The sequence below is a fragment of the Petaurus breviceps genome, unplaced genomic scaffold, assembly GCF_028583685.1.
Source record: "Petaurus breviceps papuanus isolate PSGF00001 unplaced genomic scaffold, PetGlider_PUasm1.0 90994, whole genome shotgun sequence".
In the NCBI taxonomy this organism is placed as follows: Eukaryota; Metazoa; Chordata; class Mammalia; order Diprotodontia; family Petauridae; genus Petaurus; species Petaurus breviceps.
In genome coordinates, this window is record NW_027187393.1 from 7,720,377 (window position 1) to 7,743,164 (window position 22,788).

The following is a 22,788-nucleotide window of genomic DNA, read 5'->3' on the forward strand; positions in this document are numbered from 1 at the left end:
ACAGCATACATAAGGTGTTTTTTTAACCATAAAGTACAGTGTCAAGAAGAGGAGAGTAGGTGAGCTGGGTATGGGGGTAATGGGCTGCACTATCTGTAATTATTTCTCTTTTGGCTAGTGCACATGAGTTGTTACAGTGAGCTCATTATTAAACTGGGTTCTGAAGGGTAATAGGGGAAGAACTGCTCTAGCTGGGGAGATAAGCCAGGAAACAGCCTGGGAAGGGTTTCAAAGTAATTGAGAATGATTTGACTTGGTACAGATGGAGTACAGGAAGGTCAAATAAAGGTGTGTGGAGGGCAGGGTAACTTAGGGTAGGCTGTCTGGAAGAGGTGGCTGAGAAACCCAGTGGGGACTCAACAGCTCCTGGCTTTCTTGGGTTCCCAAGGTTGTTCAGCACTCCCTCTGACTTTGGTATTTAGGCCCCTTAGGAGAAGGCATGTTTTGGAAAGGAAAGAGGTCTAGCATGGGATGGGGAATTTAGGGGCGGGGTACAGTTTTAGGGCTTAGGAGTGTCCTGGCTAATAACATGCAGAGGAGCCTTAGGACAGGGTGGAGCTAGAGAAAAAGCCCTAGACAGGGAGACCTTAGACAAGTACTTTTCCATTTGGGGAGCCTCAGTTTTCTCCCATTGTAAAATGAATGACTTGGACAAGTTGACCTCTAATGGATAGAACATTGGACCTGGAGTCAAGAAGACTTGAGTTCAAATGCTGATTTAGATGCTTACTAGCTGTGTGACCTTGGGCAAGTCACTTAGCTTCTGTCCACCTCAGTTTCATCTATAAAATGGGAAAAATAATAGCACCTACCTCCCAGGGTTATTGTGAGAGTAGAATGAGGTAATATTTGTAATGTACTTTGAAAAACATAGATCATTTTTAAAATGCTAGATATGATAATATTATGATGATCATTATTATTTAAGGTCTCTCACAACTCTCAATCTGTGATCCCAGGATTTGCTCAAAGAGGAGAACGGGAGCAAATGATCTCCAGGTTTCTTCTGAGCTCCAGCTGTTTAAAATGGATCTTACAAGAAATGCAGGAGATTGTACAGTGCAGACAGAGCCATGACTGGGGCACTGGGGGTGAGAGACATCAAGAGAAGCTGACTTCTAGCCCTGGCCTTACCATTGGTTCCCTTGTGTGATCCTCTGACAGGATCACAGATTGTAGGACAGGAAAGTAACTGAGAAATCGTCTAGACTCTTCATAGAGGAGATTGAGGCCCAGAGAAGATCACGCAAGTTGTAGGTAGCAGAGCTGAGACTCTGGTCTAACCCTTGGACCCCCTTGTGTTCTTCACAAGATTCTGAGCTGCCCCCACTTCCTTGGTCTTTGGTTAGAATGAGAGCAGTGGACCAGAGGGTGTCTTGGAACTCTCAGCTCTGAGATTCTGATTCATTCTGACCTGCAGTCTACAGTACCCAGGACAGCTTTGTCTATGGGTCCTGTTTTTACTGTTTCCCACCAAGCCTTTTGGGAATCAGCATGGTGTTAGGAGACCTGGCTTCAAGTCCTGACTTAGACACTTCTTAACTATGTGACTGAGGCATAGCTTTTCTGAACTTCAGTCTCCATATCTGTTAAACTGAAACAACACCTACCCTTTCTCTCTCATGGGAAAGGAAATACCTGGTAAACAAACTTGAAAAAAAAAAACTTAATTGCTACCTCTTGCTTTTATGTTACCTACATTTCCTACTATATCCCACCCTCTTCCTGGAGTCATCCCTTTTTTTTTTTAAGGAGGTAAGGAAGAACACCTGAACACTAATCAGAATGTCAAGCAAGTCTGACTCTATATGCAGTTTCTTACCCGTAGCCCCCCACCTCTGCAAAGAAGGTGGGAGGTAGCATTCTCCTATCTCCCTTCAAAGCCAGGCTTGGTCATGATGATTTCATAGCATTCTGTTTTGACTGTATTGTTGTTGTGCTTCCTGTTTATGTCATTGTATTCATCATTTTCTAGCTCACTTTGCATCCTTTCATTTCCTGTGTATGAAAAAACACCTTGTGAATGTGATTTGTTTTTATTTACTGTTACCTAAATGTCAGCCTCCTTTATGTATGGCCTATTCTGATTTATGGTGTGTTAAGACAAGCATGACTCCATGTGTCCTCCAGGCCACAACTTGGATGGCTTCCCTCCTCCTTAAACTCAGGATGAGGGAGTCACTTCTGCTGGAGAAGTGGGTCATCTCTCAGGGTGGGTTGGCTTTCCAGACCTCATTGACAGTTGCCACATCCTGGAGGCCAGTGAAGCTCAGACCATGTCCCACCCCCACCGGTAGGCTGCTGAGCCCCGTTCTCAGTCGGTTGCTGAAAGTTGTCCCTCATCCCTTTTATTCCCCCCAGCCTGTGAAGACCGAGACAATGACCGTCAGCAGCATGGCAATCAGAAAGAAGATTGAACCTGAGGCTGCATTGCAGGCTAGAGTCAGTACAATGGAGACAGCCCAGGTGACTTGCCCTTCCCCCTGCTCCCCATCCTGGCCCCTGCTCTTGGGAAATCTCTCAAGAACTATCTCAAGTAATGCCAGTAAAACTGGCTTGTCCCAGTGCCAGTAAAACTGAGGGAGAGGAGGGATCCCCTTCCCAGCTCTTGACCTCCCGTGATTTCATCATGAGTCTGTTCATGTCAGCAGTTCCAATCAGCTCTAAGTTTCCCCTAAACCTTCCTCTTGTTGGCAGGTGGATGGGGGCACAACTGGGGGAAAAGAGATGATAACAACTTCCCACTCTGTCACTACGGAAACCACCTGCACTACCATGGTAAGCTGAACATAGCCCCATCCAGCTGGTCTCTAGTCAGCGCAAAAGGTGGGGAGGTGACAGGCATTGTTGGACATGTGCCTCTCAAGTCCCTCTTCTCAATGTCCCCCTCACAGGACTAAAGACAGGGCATGTGGTCAAACCTTTAGTCTCTGAAAGGGGTTGAACCTTGGCAGATGTGTGGCTCTGGGCTTCAGGTATCCCAAGATCCCTTATTGGTAGGGGGCGGGGGCTTACTCTGATAAGCCAAGATGCCTGGAGATTGGGCACGTCTGACAGACTAATTTTTTCTATGCAGCTAAAGCATAATTGGGAACATCTGTTTGAGTCCTCATGGTTGTCTTCAGTTAGGCAGTTGGCAAACATTTATTAAGTGCCTCCTATGTGTCAGGCTCTGTGCTAAGCACTGGGGATCCAAAGAAGGAGCCCCCAGACTAATAGGGGAGAAAACTGTAATGCCATGCACAGAAGCTTTCCAGAAGAACTGCTATTGTGAACAGCTTTTTTAAGGTTCTTATTACTCAGTATAGTGATCATTCTATTCCATAACAAAAGCAAAACATCCATGGAAAATCAAGGTACAGCATAATTCAAAATACAGCATTCACCATATTACAACTTGTCACAGAAAATCACAATATAATATTCACAACATAGTCTCAAAGTAAAATAGTCACTCTTAAGTTAACTCAATCAAAGTCAAAGTCTTCCACTCTTGGGGCAAAGTCTTGATTAACTCAATCAGTCACTAATCAGTAACAATAGTCAAAGTACTCAAAGTACAAATCAGTCACTTATTCAGCAAAGTCTTACTAAGTATCATACACAAAACCCTCTACCCCTTAGGTCACTAGTAAACTATAATTCCATAATTACTCAGTACCCAAGGAGAGGTCTTTTCTTCATCTTGACTTGGGGCCTGTTCTTAGATTCCCTGGATCCCCTTCCATGGTCCCAGATTCTACCTGGGTTCAATGGCAGACAGCTCCCAGTTCCTTGACCAGCTCTCTGGGGAGGTCCTGCTTCACACTGGCGTTCACAGGGTCTGGTCCATGTCACTCCTTCACCATTTCTGCTCCAAGGAATTCAAGGCTCAACCAAGCCACAAACAAACAGAGTCTCAGCATCCTAGTCATGCTTCAGTCACCTGAGCTCCTGGCTCCTGGCCTCCTGGCCTCCTGGCTCTGGGCTCCTGTGATCCTGTTCAGAAGAAGCTCCACCACCATAAGTTTTCAGGACTCAGTTCTCCATTCTTCTGTAGCTGCTCTGCCACCAGATCTTGGGTCTCAAGGAAATTGTGACTGTGCCTCTCTGGGGCTTTTCTTATATACAGTATTACCTACTTCACTTCCTTCAGCCAACTTCCTGTTATATCAGTAACAAGGGGCAGGAGCTCATACCTTCTGTTCCCCCAATCAGAGGCTTGATCAGTTGTTAATCACCTGCTACTTTTTCCAACACAAAAGGGATCTTCAAGTTCAAAATTACATTACCATTACAACAACTATGTACAAACTATTTTATGGGATAACTTGAAATAATCATCAGAGCAAAGGCATTAGAATTAAGGGGGTATTAAAAGGTGTCATGTAAAAAGTGGGATTGTAGCTGGGACTTGAAAGAAGCCAGGAAGCAGAGATGAGGAGAGAGAGAATTCCAGGCATGGGGAACAATGAGTGAAAATACCTGGAATTGTTCAATACCTAGAGTCTTGTTCAAGGACCAGCAAGGAAGCCTGGGTCACCAGGTTGCAGAATATGTGACTGGGCTGGGGTGGAAGGTATGAGGTATAAAAAGACTGGAAAGGTCAGAGGAGGGCCAGGTATGAAGGACTTTAAATACTAAACAGAGGATTTTGTATTTAATCCTGGAGATGGATAGGGCACCACTGGAGCTGATTGAGTAAAGTGTGACATAGTTAGATCTGAGCTTGAGGAAGATGCCTGATAGCTGGGTGGAGGATGGACTGGACAGGGGTGAGATTTGTGACAAGGAGACCGCCCAGCAGGCTACCTCCTGACAGTGTCTGCATTTACGTTCTACTTGCCACCTATGTGACCTTGGGCCAAGTCCTTTCCCTTCCCTCCTTTCCACCTGATTTTTCTTTCCTTTAAAGTAAATGGGTTAGACTAAGTTGTATTTGTGTTTCCAGCCAGATCTGGCTTTGAGTTCTGTGTTCTTGTCCCCCTTACTAAATCCGAGGATCCCAGCTTGGTCTGTAAAATCCAGGCTCCAGGAGTGGGGCTTTGATCTGAGCCTCAGAAAGCACAGTGTGGGGAAGGCTAGGTGGCACAGTGAATAGAACACCAGCCCTGGAGTCAGGAGGACCTGAGTTCAAATCCGGCCTCAGACACTTAACACACACACAAAAAAAAAAACCTAGCTGTGTGACCTTGGACAAGTCACTTAACCCCAACTGCCCTCCAAAAAGTAAAAAAAAAAAAAGCGCAGTGTGATAGAAAAAGAACATAGTTCCATCATGCTGAATAAGAACAATATAAAAACCTTGGGCAAGTCACAACCCCCTGAGCTGTAAATAAGGGGTTTGTATTATATGGCCTCTGAGCTCTTTTATAGCTCCATAGCTGCTGTTCGGTCATTTTTTCGGTGGGGTCTGGCCCTCTGTGACCCCATTTGGGTTTTCTTGGCAAAGATACTGGAATGGTTTGCCTTTTCCTTTTCTAGCCCATTTTACAGTTGAGAAAACTGAGACAAACAGGGTAGAGTGACTTGCCCAGGGTCACATAGCTAGCATCTGAGACCAGATTTGAACTCAGGTCTTCCTGATTCTAGGTCTGGTGCTCTATCCACTGTACTACCTAGCAGCTAGCTCTATAGCTATGAAATTATTATTCTTATTACCCAGAATCATGGGTACCTCCTTCCCAACAACTGCCAAAGAGGAGTAGAAAGAACTCTGTATTGGAAATCCAGAGTTAGGAGCTCAGCCTTTAGCTTGCTGTGTGACTTTGGGTTAGGGCACCTTACTCTCAGCCTCATTTTCACTTATCAGTCCCATAGGGTAATAATCCCTGCTGTAGCTGCCTCACAGAGAATTTAAGAATTGAGATGAAGAATTGCTTTAAGAAGTTAAAGGTTCCCATTGTGTATACGTGATTTTGAACATCAATGATCCAGGAATGAAGAGGAGGATGGAGAAACTATAGGTGATTGGAGCAAACTTATATCAAGACTGATTTTTATCCCGTGGAAAATGTTTGTGTTTCTTTTTTAATTTTTAAAGTAATTCCTTATTTTCTTGTTATTTGCTACTTTCTCCTAAACACAAAGTACAGAAGAAAAAAAGTCAATTTAATTCAACCTAATTCCTGATTTGGAACTCCGAATTCCTTTATAATATAAAGAGGTTCACATGATTTTCTTCCCCACACTTCTCCCCGGTCACTTGACTTTTGTTCCACTAGCCCCCTAATGTATTGAAGTTAAAGGGAAATAGACTATAGTTCAATATAAGGAAGCTGTGAACAATCAGAACTGTTCAACAATAGAAAGGGCTACCTTGGAAGGTAGTGAGTTCACTGTTGCTGGTAATGTTCAAGTTAAAACTGGACAGCCCCTGGTTAGGGATGCTGTAGGGGAAACCCTACTTATCAGAGATAGCTGCTGTCCTCTCTAGCTTAAACTTGGAGGATTTCACAACTAGAAGGAACCACAGAACCCACTGAGTCCAGCCCTCTCATTTCATAGACTGAGAAGCCAGGGGCTTAGAAGGGAGAATTAACCTGCCAAGTAGGTTCACTTCATGAGTTAGTAACAGAGGCAGGCTGTTAGAACGCAGGTCTCTATTCCAAATTACCTTTCATTTAATTTGTATATATTTTGCTTTGATTTGTCTGTCTTCAATGTTCCTCCAGCAAAATGTGATTTCCTTTTATCCTCAGCATTTAACACGATGCCTGGCACATCATTGGCAATTAACAAATGCTTGTTGAATGATGAACGAGTGACTATCATGTACCGGGTGATTCAGTACTACCACTGCTATTCACTAATCATTTGTTAACTAGTAATTAATAAGAAACTCTGTGGCTGTGGAAGTGTTCCTGTGCTAAAGCGTACTGGTGCTCATAGGGGAGGGCCCTGGGTGCCTGCCCGCTCTCCCCTGGCAAGCCCTTGAGATCTTACCATTGTTGTTTCTCAAGGAGAACAGTCTAAGGTCTGGGAAGGGAGCAGCAGCCATGATTCCAGGCCCACAGACGGTGGCAACAGAAATCCGTTCCCTTTCTCCGGTAAGTGGTCCGTCCTCTAATTCAGTTCCGTAAACGCAGAGGCTGGGGTAAAGGAGTAGACCACCAGTACCAGTTCCTGGAGTTGGGATCGTTTCAGGTTCCCTGTGCATCTGTTCATTAGAAAATTTTCCTTATATTAAAGCAAAATTTGTACCTCTGTATAATTTACATCCATTGCTTCTAGGGCCAAATGGAACAAATATAATTTCTCCTTTCAAAAACTTGAAGACAGTGGTTCTTCTCACCCCCAATCTTCTTTTTTCCATACTAAACATTCCCAGTGCCATTAACTGTCCATCTTAGGGCATGAATCTCAGATCTTTTGACTGTTCTAGTCATCCTCCTTTGCACGTGATCCTTCCTGAAATTCAGCCCCAGATCTAAACACAGCCCTCCAGGTCATGGCTGTCCTGGCCTTCATAGCTCTAGGGGTGTGTCCAAGGCAGCAGCATGAACATGGCGTGTTCCTGAAAAGTTCTAAACTTGGTTCTAGTCTCACGCCTTGAATAGGTCAAGCGACTTCTGCACCTCTTTTCTGACTCCTAAAATAAAATGTTGTAGTTGGTGATCTTGAAGATGCCTTCCCTGTTCTAAGACTCTGGGGCGCTGGGGTTTTCATCCAGTCCTAATGGGGAGAGGGCACTGTCTACTTCTTCTTTCTTTGTCATTCCTCCTGGTTGGGCTGGGGGTAGGGGAGAGAGATGCCCCAGGGCTCTCTCTTTTCCTTTTTTAATTAAACTAATGATTCTCAAAAGTGTGTACTATAGCACCAATCTGGAATTGCAAAGATGGCTTGTTCCAGAGGGTGTCCCCCAAAGCTGACTCCCACATTCTTTCCTAGAATCCTTATGGGAGGCTTCCCCCACCTAATGCCTGGGAATGGGGTGGGGCTTGTGTCCCTTGCAGATCATTGGGAAAGACGTCCTTGCTGGTGCCTATGGGGCCACTGCAGAAACCCTTTCCACTTCTACTACCACCCATGTTACCAAAGTGAGTACCATTTAGGAGATGGGGAAAGGTATTCGTGGCATGCAGAGGCTTTTCATGAGCCCAGCTCTATGGCCCTTGAGACAGTGTGGTGCAGTAGAAAGAACTCTTGATTTGAAATTGGAGACCTGGGTTTGAACCCTGGCTCTGCTTCATACTACCTGTGTAATCTTGCACAACTTGCTTAACCTCCCTGGTTTCCTCATCTGTAAAATGAAGACCTTGGCCTAGATGTTCTCTAAGGAACCTTTCAGCTCTAGATCAGTGATCCTGGAATACCTGGGGAAAGCCACTAAAGATCTCAATTTAGGCCAGGATCTGCCCCCAAGCTCTTCTTATGACCTTGAGCAAGTTCGTACTCCTTTATGGGCAAAATTAGAAATGGGAGGCACTAGACTAGATTGGGCTAGATGGGACTAGAGGGCCATGTGGGAGGTGCTAGACTAGATTGGGCTAGATGGGACTGGAAGGTCACTTCAGAGGCAGACACCACTGTTTGTCCATGATCACCTCAAATCTATATATGACTCCAAACACCCTCCCCTTTCATGCCCCTGTGCCAGACAAAGGTAGTATTCTCCTATCCCAGGGGTGAGGAAACTGCCACCTTGAAGCCACATGTGGCCCTCTAGGTCCTCAGGTACAGCCCTTTGACTAAATCCAAACTTTTCCAGAACAAATCCCCTTAATACAAGGATTTTTTTTTTCTGTAAAACTTGGACTCAGTCAAAAGGCATAGATATGAGGTGATCATGGACAGACTTTCCATGGCAGTGCCAGTACACTGAATTTTAGAAATATCCCTGGGCTCAAATCTCATCCCTTCTACCTGCTCCTTTTGTCACTTTGGCTAAGTACCTTCCCCAGTGTGGGACTTAACCTTCTGACCTGTGAATGAAGGTAGCAATTGGACAAGACAGTTTCTAACTTTTTCTGTGCCTCCCTTCAGACTGTGAAAGGAGGATTTTCTGAGACCAGGATAGAGAAACGCATCATCATCACAGGAGATGAAGATGTAGATCAAGACCAGGTATGTCATCTGTTCTCCCTAGAAGCTTGCCCCTTGATCTGTCCAGGCTGGAGAAGAGGAGAGCTGTGGGCTGGGGAATGAGGCCATGTTATAAGCTCTGATTTGGAAGCAGACAGTCTTAGAAGGGTGAGATGTCAGTGCAAAGCTGAGATCTTCCTTTGACCAGCCATGGACCTGTTACCACTGTGAATGACAGTGTTAGTGGTATTGATCACTCATCTTTTCCCCTGCTCACCTTTGATCCAGTGACCTGGCCTTGAATGCCCCAGAAGCAATGACTAGGAAACTGAAATGATTTAGTAGAAAGATCCCCTGGCCTGAGAGGCCAGTGAACTGGATTCATTCAGATCTTTGCTTTTCTCTGACTATGTGTATCCTAAAATAAATTCTTTTCCCTCTCTGGGCTAATTTCCTTCTCTGTAAAAAGAGGGGTCTCTTGTCCTTTCTAGTTGTAAATTTAATGTTCCTAAGATCCCTTTCTAGTATCAGGAAGTAACTTATCTGGAATTTAAACAAAAATACCAAGCCATTTTCCCCACTGAAAGAACTAACAAAATACCTTAAGTTTCCTTCAAAGCAAATGCCAGATCGTGAAGAGGAAAACTCACCAAGCAGTTTCCACTTCATTCAGTATTTGTATATGGAGTTCATTAGGTAATCAGAAATAGGTTGAGGTCCTATAGGCAAAACTAAGAAGTATTACCAATCCTTGGTCTTTTCTAGAGGTGTGCTGGTAAATGTTTAACAACCAGCTGTGTGTGTGTGTGTGTGTGTGTGTGTGAAATGTACACAGCATTCTTTTTAAAGTTCTAGCTGCATTATTAACATCTTCATTGCTTTTTTAAGTCATGATAATCAGCAGAATAATAAATCAATCCCTGATTTGTAGCACTTGTCAATTTCTAGTGTATAAACATTCACATTGAAATTTTAACTAATTAACTTTCCAAAACCAGTTCAAGCTGGTTCCAACACATCTCTAGTTTTTTTTTCTCCCGAAGCTCTTTAATCTTCTGGGGAAATAAAACATATATTCAATAAGATACAGAGCTGTCATTTAATTGGTAACTGCAGGGCAGAACCCTGTGCTGGGTTTTGGCCTGGTTGTGGGGAGGGGAGGTGGTGGTCCCTACCCTCAGGTAGTTCCCAATCTAATTAGCATAGAAAAGTCCCTGTGGACCCTGAAGTCTTTGGGTTTGGTTGGTGACCTGGCTTCCACCTCAAAGACATGTGCCCCAATCCCTGAATCTCAGCCCTAGTGTTAGTGGATGGGGTTCATTTAGGGATCTGCTTTTCTCCTCTCTTCCCCCTCCCCCTGTGCATCCTTGGGTGTGAGTCTCTGGGTTCGAATTAGGGGTCGTTCATATCATACAGTGTCCTATCCTCGTCTCTCAGGCATTGGCTTTGGCCATCAAGGAGGCCAAACTGCAACACCCAGACATGCTGGTAACCAAAGCCGTTGTATACAGAGAAACAGACCCATCTCCTGAAGAAAGGGACAAGAAGCCACAGGTAATGAATGCCATGCAGAGGCCCTACAAGGCCCTTCCTCTAACCCCTGATCACTCATGCACAGGTTTGCTGTTGTTTTGTTGTATCTGACTCTCTGTGGCCGCATTTGGGCCATCTCTTAGTAGAGATACTGGAGTGGTTTGCCATTTCCTTCTCCAGCTCATTTTACAGATGAGGAAACTGAGGCAAATAGGGTTAAGTGACCTGCCCAAGATCATATACCTAGTAAGTGTCTGAGGCCAGATTTGAACTCAGAAAGATGCGTCTTCCTGACTTCTGGCCCAGCATTCTATCCACTGTACCACCTAGCTGCTTCATACACAAGTAGCATTCCTCAATTTAGGGGCAATCACAAGTATCTGGTATCCTGTGATGCATGGATGACCTCAGCCCTGGGGAAATTGCCTACTATTAATCCTTCCTATCTTTGCAAACTCACTCAAGTTTTTCTTCCCCTGGATAGGCTTCTTGGACTAGGGAGCAACACATTGGGGAATGTAGAAAAGAGTCTTTATGGGGATAGAATTAAACATACATTTTCAGAAATAAAGAGAAAAGGGAAGGGAAAGAGGAAGAAAGGAAAACAGAAAAGAAGAAGGACTAGATGGTGAGGTATTCTAGGTTCTAGTCCCAGGTCTGCTACTGATTCATCTAGGCAAGTCCTGTGCCTCAGTTTCCTCATCTATAAGATGTTTTCCAACTCTGTGAGGTCCCTTCCAGGTCTGCAGTCCTTCCTCTCCCATCTCTGAAGTATCTTTTCTGCTGTGTCTCCTCCATCTAACATCCCCCTGCCCCTGCTCTCCTTTTTCTGTTCCATTCACAGCTCACCTCCCCCTACCCCCAAGCAAAACACATGTACAAGTTCTTTCCAACAAGGCTTCCCATTCTGGCATCCTCCCACCCCTGCTGCTCCCACCTGTAGATCTGTGACAGCTGCTTTCGCTTCTAGCTGCCTCTGCTCCTTCTTTGGCATCCAAACCCGTCTTTCTTCTCCTCCTCGTTGGGCTCTGCCATCTACCTTCTTTAATTCTTTCATGCTATTACCCCACGCTGTGCCATCTTTCTCTTTTAGATCCCACTTTCTAGCAGTGATGCCTTTCAGAAGCAGAAGCTTCCTTCTCTTTATTCTTTATCCCAGCCTCTGGCAGCCCCCACCATTCCACCCCAAGAATCACCTCCCAGCCTAAAGAGCTCATGAATGTTGTTTGTTTGTTCATAACCCTCCATGATTGGACAGAACAAGTTGGGGGGAGGCAAGAACCATAAGTCATTTTTAGAGAAGGATCAAAGGACAGTGGAAAGAATGTTGGGTCAGTGGTCATCAGAAAAGCCAGGGCTTGCAACTTATACCTGTGTGACTTTAGACAAGTCACTTAACTTTTCCAGGCCTCAGTTTCCTCCTCTGTAAAATGGGGGGAGTTAAGCCAAATGACCTAGAGGTATCAAACAGATAGTTAATCACAACTTAGCATTATGATATAGTTCTACTTATTTCATTACAGTTACATTTTTAATATGTAATTTCATTTAATGTGTAATATTTAATATGTAACATTTCCCAGTCATGTTTTAATATGGTTCAGGAATATGGATTTGACACCTCTGGTGTAGTGGATAGAGCATTGGATTTGGAATAAGGAAAACCTGCCTTCAAATACTGTCTGACACTTCCTGTAGGACCCTGGACAAGCCAATTAACCCCTCTTGGCCTTAGTTCCTTGCCTGTCAAATGAGACGGCTGAACTAGATGACTTCAAATTTCCCCTTCCAAAATTAAATCTATGGCTCCTGTGATCTCTAAGAGCCTTTTTAGCTCTCAATTCTGTGGTCCTAGTTGGTTCTGTTGATGCTGGGAGAAAGTGAGGCTTTCTCTTCTCCTCCCATCTCTGGATGATAGAATTGGTCTTGGCTCCTTCCCTCCCCTATTCTCCCTCACAAGCACTTACCCAGACTCTAGCCTACTCCAGACACCACTGGGAACACTGAAGAGATTGTGGTTCCTACTGGTGACCTGTTTCCTCCAAACTCAGTATTTGAAAGCTTTCAAAAGTGCCTCCGATGCTATTCTCCTACCCCTTTTTCCTTTGGACACATTAATCCAGAGGGATTGGTTGTCAAACAACTCTGCCCTCATTGGAGGTGTCTGTTACCATGCCCACACCCCTGGGCAGCAGCAGGGCAGAGACTCAGTAACCATCTACTGCATGAATACCATGCTATGTTCTACATGAAGAGAACTTTTGATCACAATGGGGAACAGAGTGGGGCAGTGGTGAGAGATCTGAACTAGGAGTCAGGAGGCCACCGTTTTAGTCTTACCTCTGCCACTGTGTGTGTGACCTTGGGCAAGTCCAATGTGATTTGGGTCTCAGTTGTCCACTGTTAGAAGAAGGAATTGGAGCAGATAATGTCTGAGGTCACTTTCAGCTCCAAATTCTGTGGCTAATTAATTATAGTTGCTAGAGCTGACATTTTGGGGATAATGAGATGATGATAACAGTGGTTCATATGGATAATATAATTCACATTACTATAAAGCCTGAAGATTAGCAAATCATCTTCCTCAAGAACACTTCCTCTGGAATTAGAGGATCTAAGTTCAAATCCTGCCTCCAAGGCTTATTGCTCATAAGTCTTTGGGCAAATCACTTAACCAGTTTCCTGATATGTGGAGTGAGGAGGTTGAACTAAGTGTTTCTTCTAGGGTCCCTTTCAGGTCTTTCCCATAGGATCTATAATCCTATAAAGCAGGTAGCAAAAGTATAATTATCCCATTTTACAAATGCAGCATCCTCTGAAGTATCTCAAGTAAATTGACTTGTCCAAGGGCACATGCTGGGTTAGGTTCTTAACCAGAGAATTTAGAAGGGAAGGAACCTCATTTTTACAGATGAGCACACAGAGGCCAAGAGAGATGAAGGGATTTGTACCAGGCCACATAAGCACAAGTGCTGGGATTCAAAGCTAGCGTTCCTGACTCCTAGCTCAGTTCTTTTCAACCCTACAACACAGGTTCTTCACCTGACATTCATAAACTTTGTTTTAAAAAAAATTATGATAACTGTATTTCAATATAATTGGCTTCTTTCATAATCCTATGTATTTTATACTTTGCATCTAAAAACAACTGATGGCACAGTAGAGAGAGCACCAGGCCTGGAGTCAGGAAGACCTGAATTCAAATGCGGCCTCTGACATGTCCTACGTGTGTGACCCAGGGCAAGTCATTTAACCTCTGTTTGCCTCACTTTCTTCAGCTGTAAAAATGGGAGTAATAAACCTCTCAGGGAAGTTGTGAGAATCAAATGAGATATTTGTAAAAATACTCAGTACAAGTTCCTGGCACATACTAGATGCTAGAGAAATGCTTATTCTCTTCCCCTTCCCTAAAACATGATTCTGGGAAGGGGTCCATCAGCTTCACCAGACTACCAAAGGGGGCCATGACACAAAAAAGACTGAGAAAGCAGCATGATGCTTCTCTGTGAACGTTACAAACGGAGCATATGAGCCACCTGGGCCTCTTTGCTCAGCCAGGAAGGAGAAGGCCTGAATTGGGAAGGTGGCAAGAAAATAGCCAGAAATCATTAACTAATTTTGTCTCTTTCTTTCTTTTCCTTTCCTTCCTTTCTTCCTTCCTTCTTTCTTTCTTTCTTTTTTCCTCTGATCTCTCTCTCTTTTCTTTCATCTCACACTGGACTTTCAGGAATCTTGACCCCTGTGCAAAGAAGTTGGCATCTTTATTCAAACCAACTTGGAGAGCAGTTGAGGAAAGGGCCTTCACACTGGATTCCGCGACTAGACACAGACAACCCAGCTGCAATGTTCCGTCCCTGCTGAGAGACTACAAAGGAAGAGCATATATATGTATAGATATATATAGGTATATACATATATATATATATATATACACACAGCAAACAGAACACAGCCTTGCACTGCTACAGAAGTTGGGGGGAAAGAAATCAAACCAATAGCTAAAGCAAACCAACCAACCACCTACGTTCGCCTTTGCAGACAAAAAAAATTGATGGGATTTTTAAGAAAAAAAGAAAAGGAAGAAAAAAAATATACTACCATGATAAACAGAAATAAAAGCCAGACCCCTCGTGATATCGCAGCTGCACAGCAAGCTGCAGGCTCTACATACCCCATCTCACGAGGACTCGTGTGTGATCCACTCCTTCTTTTCCAACATCTGTCACCCATGTGTATAAGGGGAAATGCTTTGCAACAAAGCAAGCGGCATAGAAGCTTCAACAAGAAAAATGTTTGAAAGAAGGAAAGAAGATCCCCACTGACAAAAGGAAGGAGTTCTTTCTTTTGGGCCTGACACTGGGCCCCGTGTCTAGTATCCATGCCCCTCTCTTCTCCCTCCCCCAAACTCATGCTAGTCTTGACGTACTCTCTCACCGCCATTGCCCCACTCTCTTCCTCTCTCCTCATCGCCCCCTCACCTCCTGTGTTTCACCCAGGGCTGCCCAGGGAATTGCAGGCGACTCATCATTGGAAGCAAAGAATGCTGGAGAGACAAACCCGAAGAGAGGAAAAGTGGATGCTACACGTCTGTGGCTTCTCACTACAATGGTGCAGCCCATCAGGGGGGATTCATACGGATGTGCTTTTAAGTTATGTATATTATATATAACAGGGAAAAATATTAAAATAAACAGTGCTGGTAAGTATGATGCTGAAGTTTTTAAATTATAATTCTTTGGTTGATGTATTCTGAGGTTCTTAGATCACACTGAAATCCCTCCCCACAAGAGGCCTAGAGTCTGTGTGCAGGTTCTGTCTTGGTGGCTGAAGGGATTGGTGTCGTGAAACAATGTGTGGTGTTCGTCTTTGGTGGGTTGTGGGTAGTGAGGGGGCAGGTCTTGGGGTGGAGGGGCAGGGGTTTGGCAAGAAGGCAGCAGAGCCATTGTCCAGAATGTGCCGGTCAAAAGGCCTCACTATTCTCTGTCCCCATCTCCACCCCACCCCCACTACCAGCCTAGCTGAATTCAGTTGCTTTGGGAATGGAAGAAGAGGACTTGGGGCTTACCTACCCTGGGACCTCAGACTCCTTCCTTAGGGTATAGGCCAGGGTCTGAACCCCCTTTGAATGGCCACATGCCTTTTCGTCCCTGAACACATTAGTGGCTGGTCATTGGCCCTGATTCTAAGAGCTTGGTAGGGCCTGCCCTGGCCCTACCTCCCAGTCTTCCTAAAATTCACAGTCTCCCTCCTCTTCATGTGCCAAAGGATGAGCCAGAGTGTCAGTAAGGTCCGGGGGTACCCAGACCCAGGACAAGAATTGTGATGGATCATAGAGGACTTTAAAGCTCAACCTCAGACTCTTGTTCCCAAAACCCAGATATGACCCAGTGACCTTGGACAATTTATCTAACTACTCTGGGCCTTAGTTTTCTGATCTGTAAAATGAGGTTGGACTAAATCTTTAGTCCATACTCTAAATCCTATTATGATCCAAGCTGGGAATAAAGAGAGACCCAGGTCATTGACTTCCTGGAAGAGATTCTGGTCCCCTTACCCTCTTCTATCTGCATCTGAACTCCAAGCCTGAGAACAATGGAGCCCCCTAGAAGGTCCACAAAGAGCCTTTCAAGGAAAGCTTCAGTCCTCCTGGGCCATACCCATCACCACATCTGGTGTTTAGGCTTTCCATTGGCTGCTGGCTGGGGCTCAGCGGAGTCAGGGCCAGGGCTGGGTGACCCCCTCCAAGTGGGCTGCCACAGGGTAGGGCATTAGGGGAGAAATGCCCCCACTGCACTTTAAACATCTCCTCTCACTCCACTCCCCAAACACATTTAAATTCTATTTATCTACCTTCACAGAATCTCAGAGCTGGAAAAGATCTCAGAGGCAATCAAGTTTTAACCCTGACCTGAACAGGAACCCCTTCTTCATCCTCCCTGACAAATAGGGTAGTATGAGAGATAGAGCAGTGCCATTGTGACTTTCCTTTGGGGTTACCCAGGTCTGAGTAGATTCCCCCCAATCCCAACTCTAGCCAAGAGGTGCTGAGTGTGCTTCCTTACTTAGCTTACATTAGATAACAGGTCTGTACCCTACCCTATCCCCAAGCACTCTAGGTAAAACAAAAGATCAGAGTGCTATAAGGGTCCTTAGGTCCCACGGAGAGGTGTCAAAACCCTTTTGTCTGTGATCCAGACCTCCATTCCCAAGAAATGACCTGGCCCAAGCTATGTGTCTCAGCTTCTAATGACTCCCACAGGCCCTCTGTCTCCCATGTGTGTTCAGTAGTTACTCTTTCTGGAGGGGTTCTAGGGTGCATATGATCACTGGGAGTTATAGGATAAATCCATTCACTAGAGAACTCAAGACAGTCCCACCTTTTTCTTCCTCAAAGAGATGGGAACCAAGGGAGCAAGTCTTTTAGAGAGTATGAAGCTGCAAAATAAAGCCATTGGCTCTTGGCCACCCATCCCTCCATGGAAAACATTAAGCATAGACTTTGCCTCTTTCTCCCCCTCCCTCCCTCCTCTTCTTTGCTCTTCTCTCTTAGAGGCAGGGGAGGAATCTAGGGGTCAGGAGACCCAGGTCCCACTCTTGGCTCTGCCCCCAGCTCACTGTGTCACATTGGACTGAGAACTTATTCCTCTTTGAGCCTTAGGTCCTCATCCATGAAAACTGGGGGGAAGGCGGGGCTGGGTCTGGTGACCCTCTGAGACTCCTCCATTTCTGAGATTCTGGAAGCCTTCTGTTTTATTTCTCTGGATCCCTTCTGGTTGAGGGTGCGGGAAGTGTCAGTGCCTGTTAAAAATACCGAGTCCTGCAAGCACATTCCAAGACTGGCCTGCGATTGCATGAACAACGACACTATAAATAAATTATTTTTTCAGAAGCACCTCTGACCAATCAACTGCGACAGCCTCCTTCTTGTTCCCTCGCTAACCCTGCTCCCTCTTGCCCCCTGCCCCTCCCTGCCAGTGCTCCGTGCTGTATGCGTGTGTGCTCTCTGTTCTTGTACTCAATAAAAGTGAAATAAATGTGTTTGATTCTGAACCAGATGTGACCCCACCGCCTCCGTCTGTGACTCCAAGAGTGCGAGCAGGATAGGTACCTACCAAACAGAGTTTCTGACAGACTGGAGAGGGGTGTAACTAACTCCCCAAACACACTGGTCTCTGGTGTTACATTATCAGCCTGATTTCACTTAACTGGAGACCTCCTTATTCAAAGCGTCAGAAAAAGAGACAAAAGGCCCCTCAGCTTCCCAGCTCTGTGTTCTAAAAAGCGTGAACTAAGTAAGGTTCATGCTTAGTGGAGGGGTTGAAATTGGGACAAGGGAGGGGATGAACAGACACATACACCTCACTCAATTCCTATTTATTCTTATTTTGCACATAGTTCTATAAAGCCTGGCTTTTTATGCTTTCCCAGTCCTTAATTGTTGCTTCAATCAGGCATTGCCAGAAGTGAGACATTTATGAGCTGCTGCCAAGGGGTGGGCAAAAACTCTAGAAGGCAAACACAAAACCCCTGAGTCCAATCTGGTACCATTAGTGTGGGTCCAAACAGCCTCAGTCATACTGATGATCATGATGAACCCAAGTCAAAAAGGAAAGGCTAAATTTTGTTTATAATCCTCTGTATAGGATGGCATGTGATTCATTTAAAAAATATTTCTATCAAAAATGGCAAAAACAAGAAAACATTTTCATGTCCAAATGTTTTGTTTTGTTTTTCCATTGTAACTTGGTGTAGGGGAGAGAGTGCTTAAATTTTAACTCTATTGGGACAGCTAGGTGGTGTAGTGGCTAGAGTACCCAAGTTCGAATCTGGCTTCAGACAGTTGATGCTTAATATCTATGTAACCTTGGGCAAGTCACTTAACCCCAATTGCCTTTAAAAAAAATGGTTGTACTACTACCCATGTGATTCTAAGCAAGTCACTTAGCCTCTCATCATCTTTTAAGTGGGGGGATTGGACTAGATGACCTCGAAGGTCCCTTTCAACTCTAGACCTAAGGTGTTATAATGCTTCCTCATGGCAGAGAGGGGATCCTGGATTCTTGAAATCTTATGTTGTGTCATCTCTCACTAGGTAGGATCCAGCCTCAGTGACCTAGAAGTGCCTCCTGCCCAGAGGCAGGATCAGGTGACAACTTAACCAAGACCTGCTACTGAGGCACTAAGGGGATGGTGATTTCTGTGAAGGGCATATGCAAAATAAAAATAATGATGATAAAAACTGAATAAAATAACTGAAAATAACTTTAAAAGGGTGAGGCTTCAGTGACTCGGGAACTCATCTAGGTGGAATATTGAAAGTGCCATAATAAGTATACTTTAAAACTTTAATTTAAAAAAAAATCATTCAATGTAAACTTTAAAAATTCGGGTTTGGTTCATTCATTCATTGAATTAATATTGGGTACTATGCACTTGGTTCTGCAAACAAAATTGACATTTGTTTCTTGGTTTTTAAAATTTATTTTTAAAAATGCTGAGTGAGCAGGTTAAAATGAAAATTTAAAAATATTTAATAATCTATTTGGAGGCAGCTCTGTTGGGACAGTGGTTGGATCAAGTGCTGGAGTTCCGATCTAGCCTCAGGTACTTGCTGTGTGACCCTGAGCAAGTCACTTAATATCCTTCAGTTTCAATTTCCTACTAAGGAAATTAATTAGCACCTATTTTCTGGGGTTGTTTTGAAGATAAAAATGGGATAATAATTGCAAGCCGCTTTTGAAACCCTTAAAGCCTATAGGAGCAGCTAGATGGTGCATTGGATAGAGCACCAGGGCTGGAGGTCAGGAATATGAGTTCAAATCCAGCCTTGGACACTTACTAGCTGTGTGACCCTGGGCAAGTCATTTAATCCTCTTTGCCTCAGTTTCCTCATCTGTCAAATGAACTGGAGAAGGGAAAGGCAAACCACTCCAGTTATCTTTGCTAAGAAAACCCCAAATGGGATCACAAAGAGTCAGGCATGACTGAAATAGGCTGAACAAATGATGAGACGTACTACCCAGCCCTGACAGAGAGTAGTGGCGGACCCATGTAGATGCACGCGTTTTTTATACTCAGCTAAAGTGAGAATTCGTTTTGCTTGACTACAGAGATTTGTTACGAGGGTATTTTCTTTCTTTTCTTTTTTTCGATGAGGGGAGGTGAAGGAAAAGGAGTTATCAATAGGGTTGCTTAAAGAGAAACCAAAAGGATCAGTGACATATTTTTAACATAGAGAATTGAATGTAAGGAGCAGCCAGAAAGAAGCACAGACAAGCAGGACGGATTTGAGAGTTACATATTAAATCAATTATATTCTTAAAAGGTGTCAAAGAAAAGAAGATTGTTCTAGGCACAAGTCTGCCAGAAACAATTTTTAAGAATTTAACATTATTTTAAATCTAAGCACGTTCTAGATCAGAGAAAGAAATGTTCAAGATGGTATAGTCCCATTGTGCCTTCAGATGTCTCTATACCTCAAGATAATTTGAGGTAACATTTGTGGAAATCTTGATCACAGAAAATGTCATAATATGTTAAAATACAATTTGTGTTTGTTGTTATAACATTCTACTTCAAGTCTCAAAAAAAGGCAAACTCAGTAACCACCGAGTTCCCTCCTTGACCATTCCGGTCAGGTGTTGAAAGGATCTCCTCCCCTGTAATCAATATAATAATAATCATTCTGAAGGAGAACAAGAGGACTTCCCTTTTGGGTGGGTGGGTGGGTGGGGAGGAAGACTGGAAGGCAATGATTTGAACAAGACTAAAAGTATTATTTGATTGAAACTTATTTGTCAATTAGTCCGTATCCCCAAGAATGGCCTTTGTTCTTCTACACATTTTCCAATAGAGATGAGTCTGAAAAGGGTTTTTAGACTAGAGAAATATTTATAGAGAAACTAGAAATGATGCTTTTAATGTGCTTCCACAAAGGAAAAGCAAGCTGTGCACAATACAGATTTGTGGTTTCAGATACAATTCTGTTTTCCTATTCTACTTTGTATATGGAAACATTAACTTTGATGTGTCTTTTAAGTTCAGAATTTTTTTTTTTAATGAAATGGAAAAGAGAGACAGAAATGGTGGATGGGTTTGGAGTGGAGAGTAAAGGACACCAGTGTGCATGGCACCTATAGATGAAGAATCCATGAGACTTGACCCCAACTAGATATTAGAGGATGAAGGAGAGAGAAGGGCCAAACATGACTGGGAAGTTCTGAATCTGGGTGACTGGGAGAATCTGTAGACTATAAATTAAAAAAAAAAAGAGTTGGTAGGGGGTGGAGCAGAGTTGAAAGCAAATGTTCTAGTGAAAAGAATATAGGATTTGAAGTCAGAGGACCTGGGTCCAAGCCCTATCTTTAACATTGACCATCTGTACCACCTTTACCAAATCACTTCACCCCTTCTGAGCCTCAGTTTCCTCATAGATAAAATGTGACTAAAATAAGAATCAGTATTGGAAGGGTTTTGGAAAGATAGGCAAACTGATACATGATTGGCATAGCTGTAAATTGTTCTACCCACTGTAGAAAAAAGATTTAGGATTATCTTTAGAAAGTGATTTAAACATCCATTCCCTTTGACCCAGAGATCCCACTGCTAGGGAAGTGCCTCAAGAAGCAAATTACAAAAAAAAAAAAAAAAAGCCCTATATACACCAAAATACTCATGGAAGCACTTTTCATAAGAACAAAGAACTAGAAACAAATATTCAGAAACCAGGGAGCAGCCAAGCAAATTATGGTTCATGAATGTAATGGAATATTACTCTGTAAGACAGAATATAAACAAATGTGGAAAGACATATGAATTGATGCAGAGTGAGGTAAACAGGACAGGGGAAAACAATGTACAGTGTACAGCGACAATGTAAAGGCAAAGAACAAGATGAACCAAACAATCAAAACTGATTACTGTGAAGTTACGTACAGGGACCGAGCAGGGCTTCAAAGATAGGATATGAGAAGGCACCTCCTGGTTAGCATGGGTAGGGAACTATGGGATGGAACAATGGATGTGATTGGTTAGTTTGTCTGGACTTTTACTCGCCCACACCCCTTTCTAATTCTTTGTCATGAGGAATGACTATACAGGGGAAAATGTAGGGGATGTGAAAACAAAAGAGAGTTCACATTTATCTAGTACTTTGAGGTCTGCAAAGCACTTTCCCAAGAGGACCCTCACCAGCCAAGACAGCACCATCCATACATGGAGCCATCGGTTACAGCAAATGGAGAAATTTTGAATGCTGTGAATAAGTTCGCTTACCTTGGTAGTATACTTTCCAGGGACGTACACATAGATGATGAGGTTGACACATGCATTGCCAGAGCTAGTTCAGTGATCGGGAGACTCTAAAGGGTGTAGGAAGAGGAAGTATTAGACTGCCTACCAAACCAAAGGTCTACAGAGCCTTGTGCTGACCTCATTGTTACATGCCTGTGAAACCTGGACAGTATACCAGCAACATGCTAGGAAACGGAATCACTTCCATTTGAATTGTCTTGGGAAGATTTTGAAGATCATCTAGCAACATAAAGTACCAAACACTGAGATCCTTTCTTGAACTGAACTGCCAAGTATTCACTCTACTGCAGAGAGTGCAACTATGATGCTCTGGCCACGTAGCCAAAATACCAAATGTATGTTGCCTAAATGACTATTTTATAGAGGCCTTGAAGTAGGCAAGCACTCACATGGTGGTCAGAAGAAGCAATATAAAGACACTCTCAAGGTCTCTCTCAAGAACTTTAGGGTAAAACATGGGAGATGCTGGCACAGGACCACCTAGCATGGCATGCCCACATCAAAGAAGGTGCTGTGCTCTATGAGCAAAGCAGACTTAAAGTAGCACAAAGGAAATGTAAGCTGTGCAAATCCAGAGACATCTCCATTCCAAATGTTCTAACATTACTCATGCCCAAACTAGGGTAGGCAGAGCCTTCCAAATTCGTATTGAACTGATCAGCCACAGTCAATCACACTGTACCCTGACCCCAACATCATGATGTCCTTGGTCCTCTTTGAAAATAAAGACCAAGCAACAACAAAGGATATTCTCTCATTTGGTCCTCATATTATCCCCATTTTCTAGCTGAGAAAACTAAGACTGAGGTTGTGACCTACCCTGGATTATACAACTAGTGAGCGTTTTAAACTCAGCTCTTCCTCACTCTAACTCCAGTTCTCTAATTGCTGAGCCACCTAGCTCTCTCTCTCTCTCTCTCTCTCTCTCTCTCTCTCTCT

The 22,788-nt window shown here is 43.8% G+C and overlaps 1 protein-coding gene across 8 annotated transcripts in view; it reads left to right on the forward strand.

Annotated features, from left to right (window-relative positions):
* The window catches only part of EPB41L1 (erythrocyte membrane protein band 4.1 like 1), a 104,419-nt gene extending 86,830 nt beyond the window's left edge, over positions 1-17,589 (forward strand). For 7 of the 8 annotated variants that reach the window (XM_069077631.1, XM_069077636.1, XM_069077634.1 and 4 more), the window contains 7 exons: positions 2,362-2,466; positions 2,698-2,778; positions 6,942-7,028; positions 7,935-8,018; positions 8,965-9,045; positions 10,441-10,557; positions 14,264-17,589. In XM_069077631.1, the coding sequence (XP_068933732.1) occupies positions 2,362-2,466; positions 2,698-2,778; positions 6,942-7,028; positions 7,935-8,018; positions 8,965-9,045; positions 10,441-10,557; positions 14,264-14,272 (564 nt within the window). In that variant the 3' untranslated portion in view covers positions 14,273-17,589. The remainder of the gene's footprint in view (positions 1-2,361; positions 2,467-2,697; positions 2,779-6,941; positions 7,029-7,934; positions 8,019-8,964; positions 9,046-10,440; positions 10,558-14,263) is intronic. The other variant, XM_069077633.1, reaches the window with a different exon arrangement.
* Positions 17,590-22,788: the final 5,199 nt, after the last annotated feature.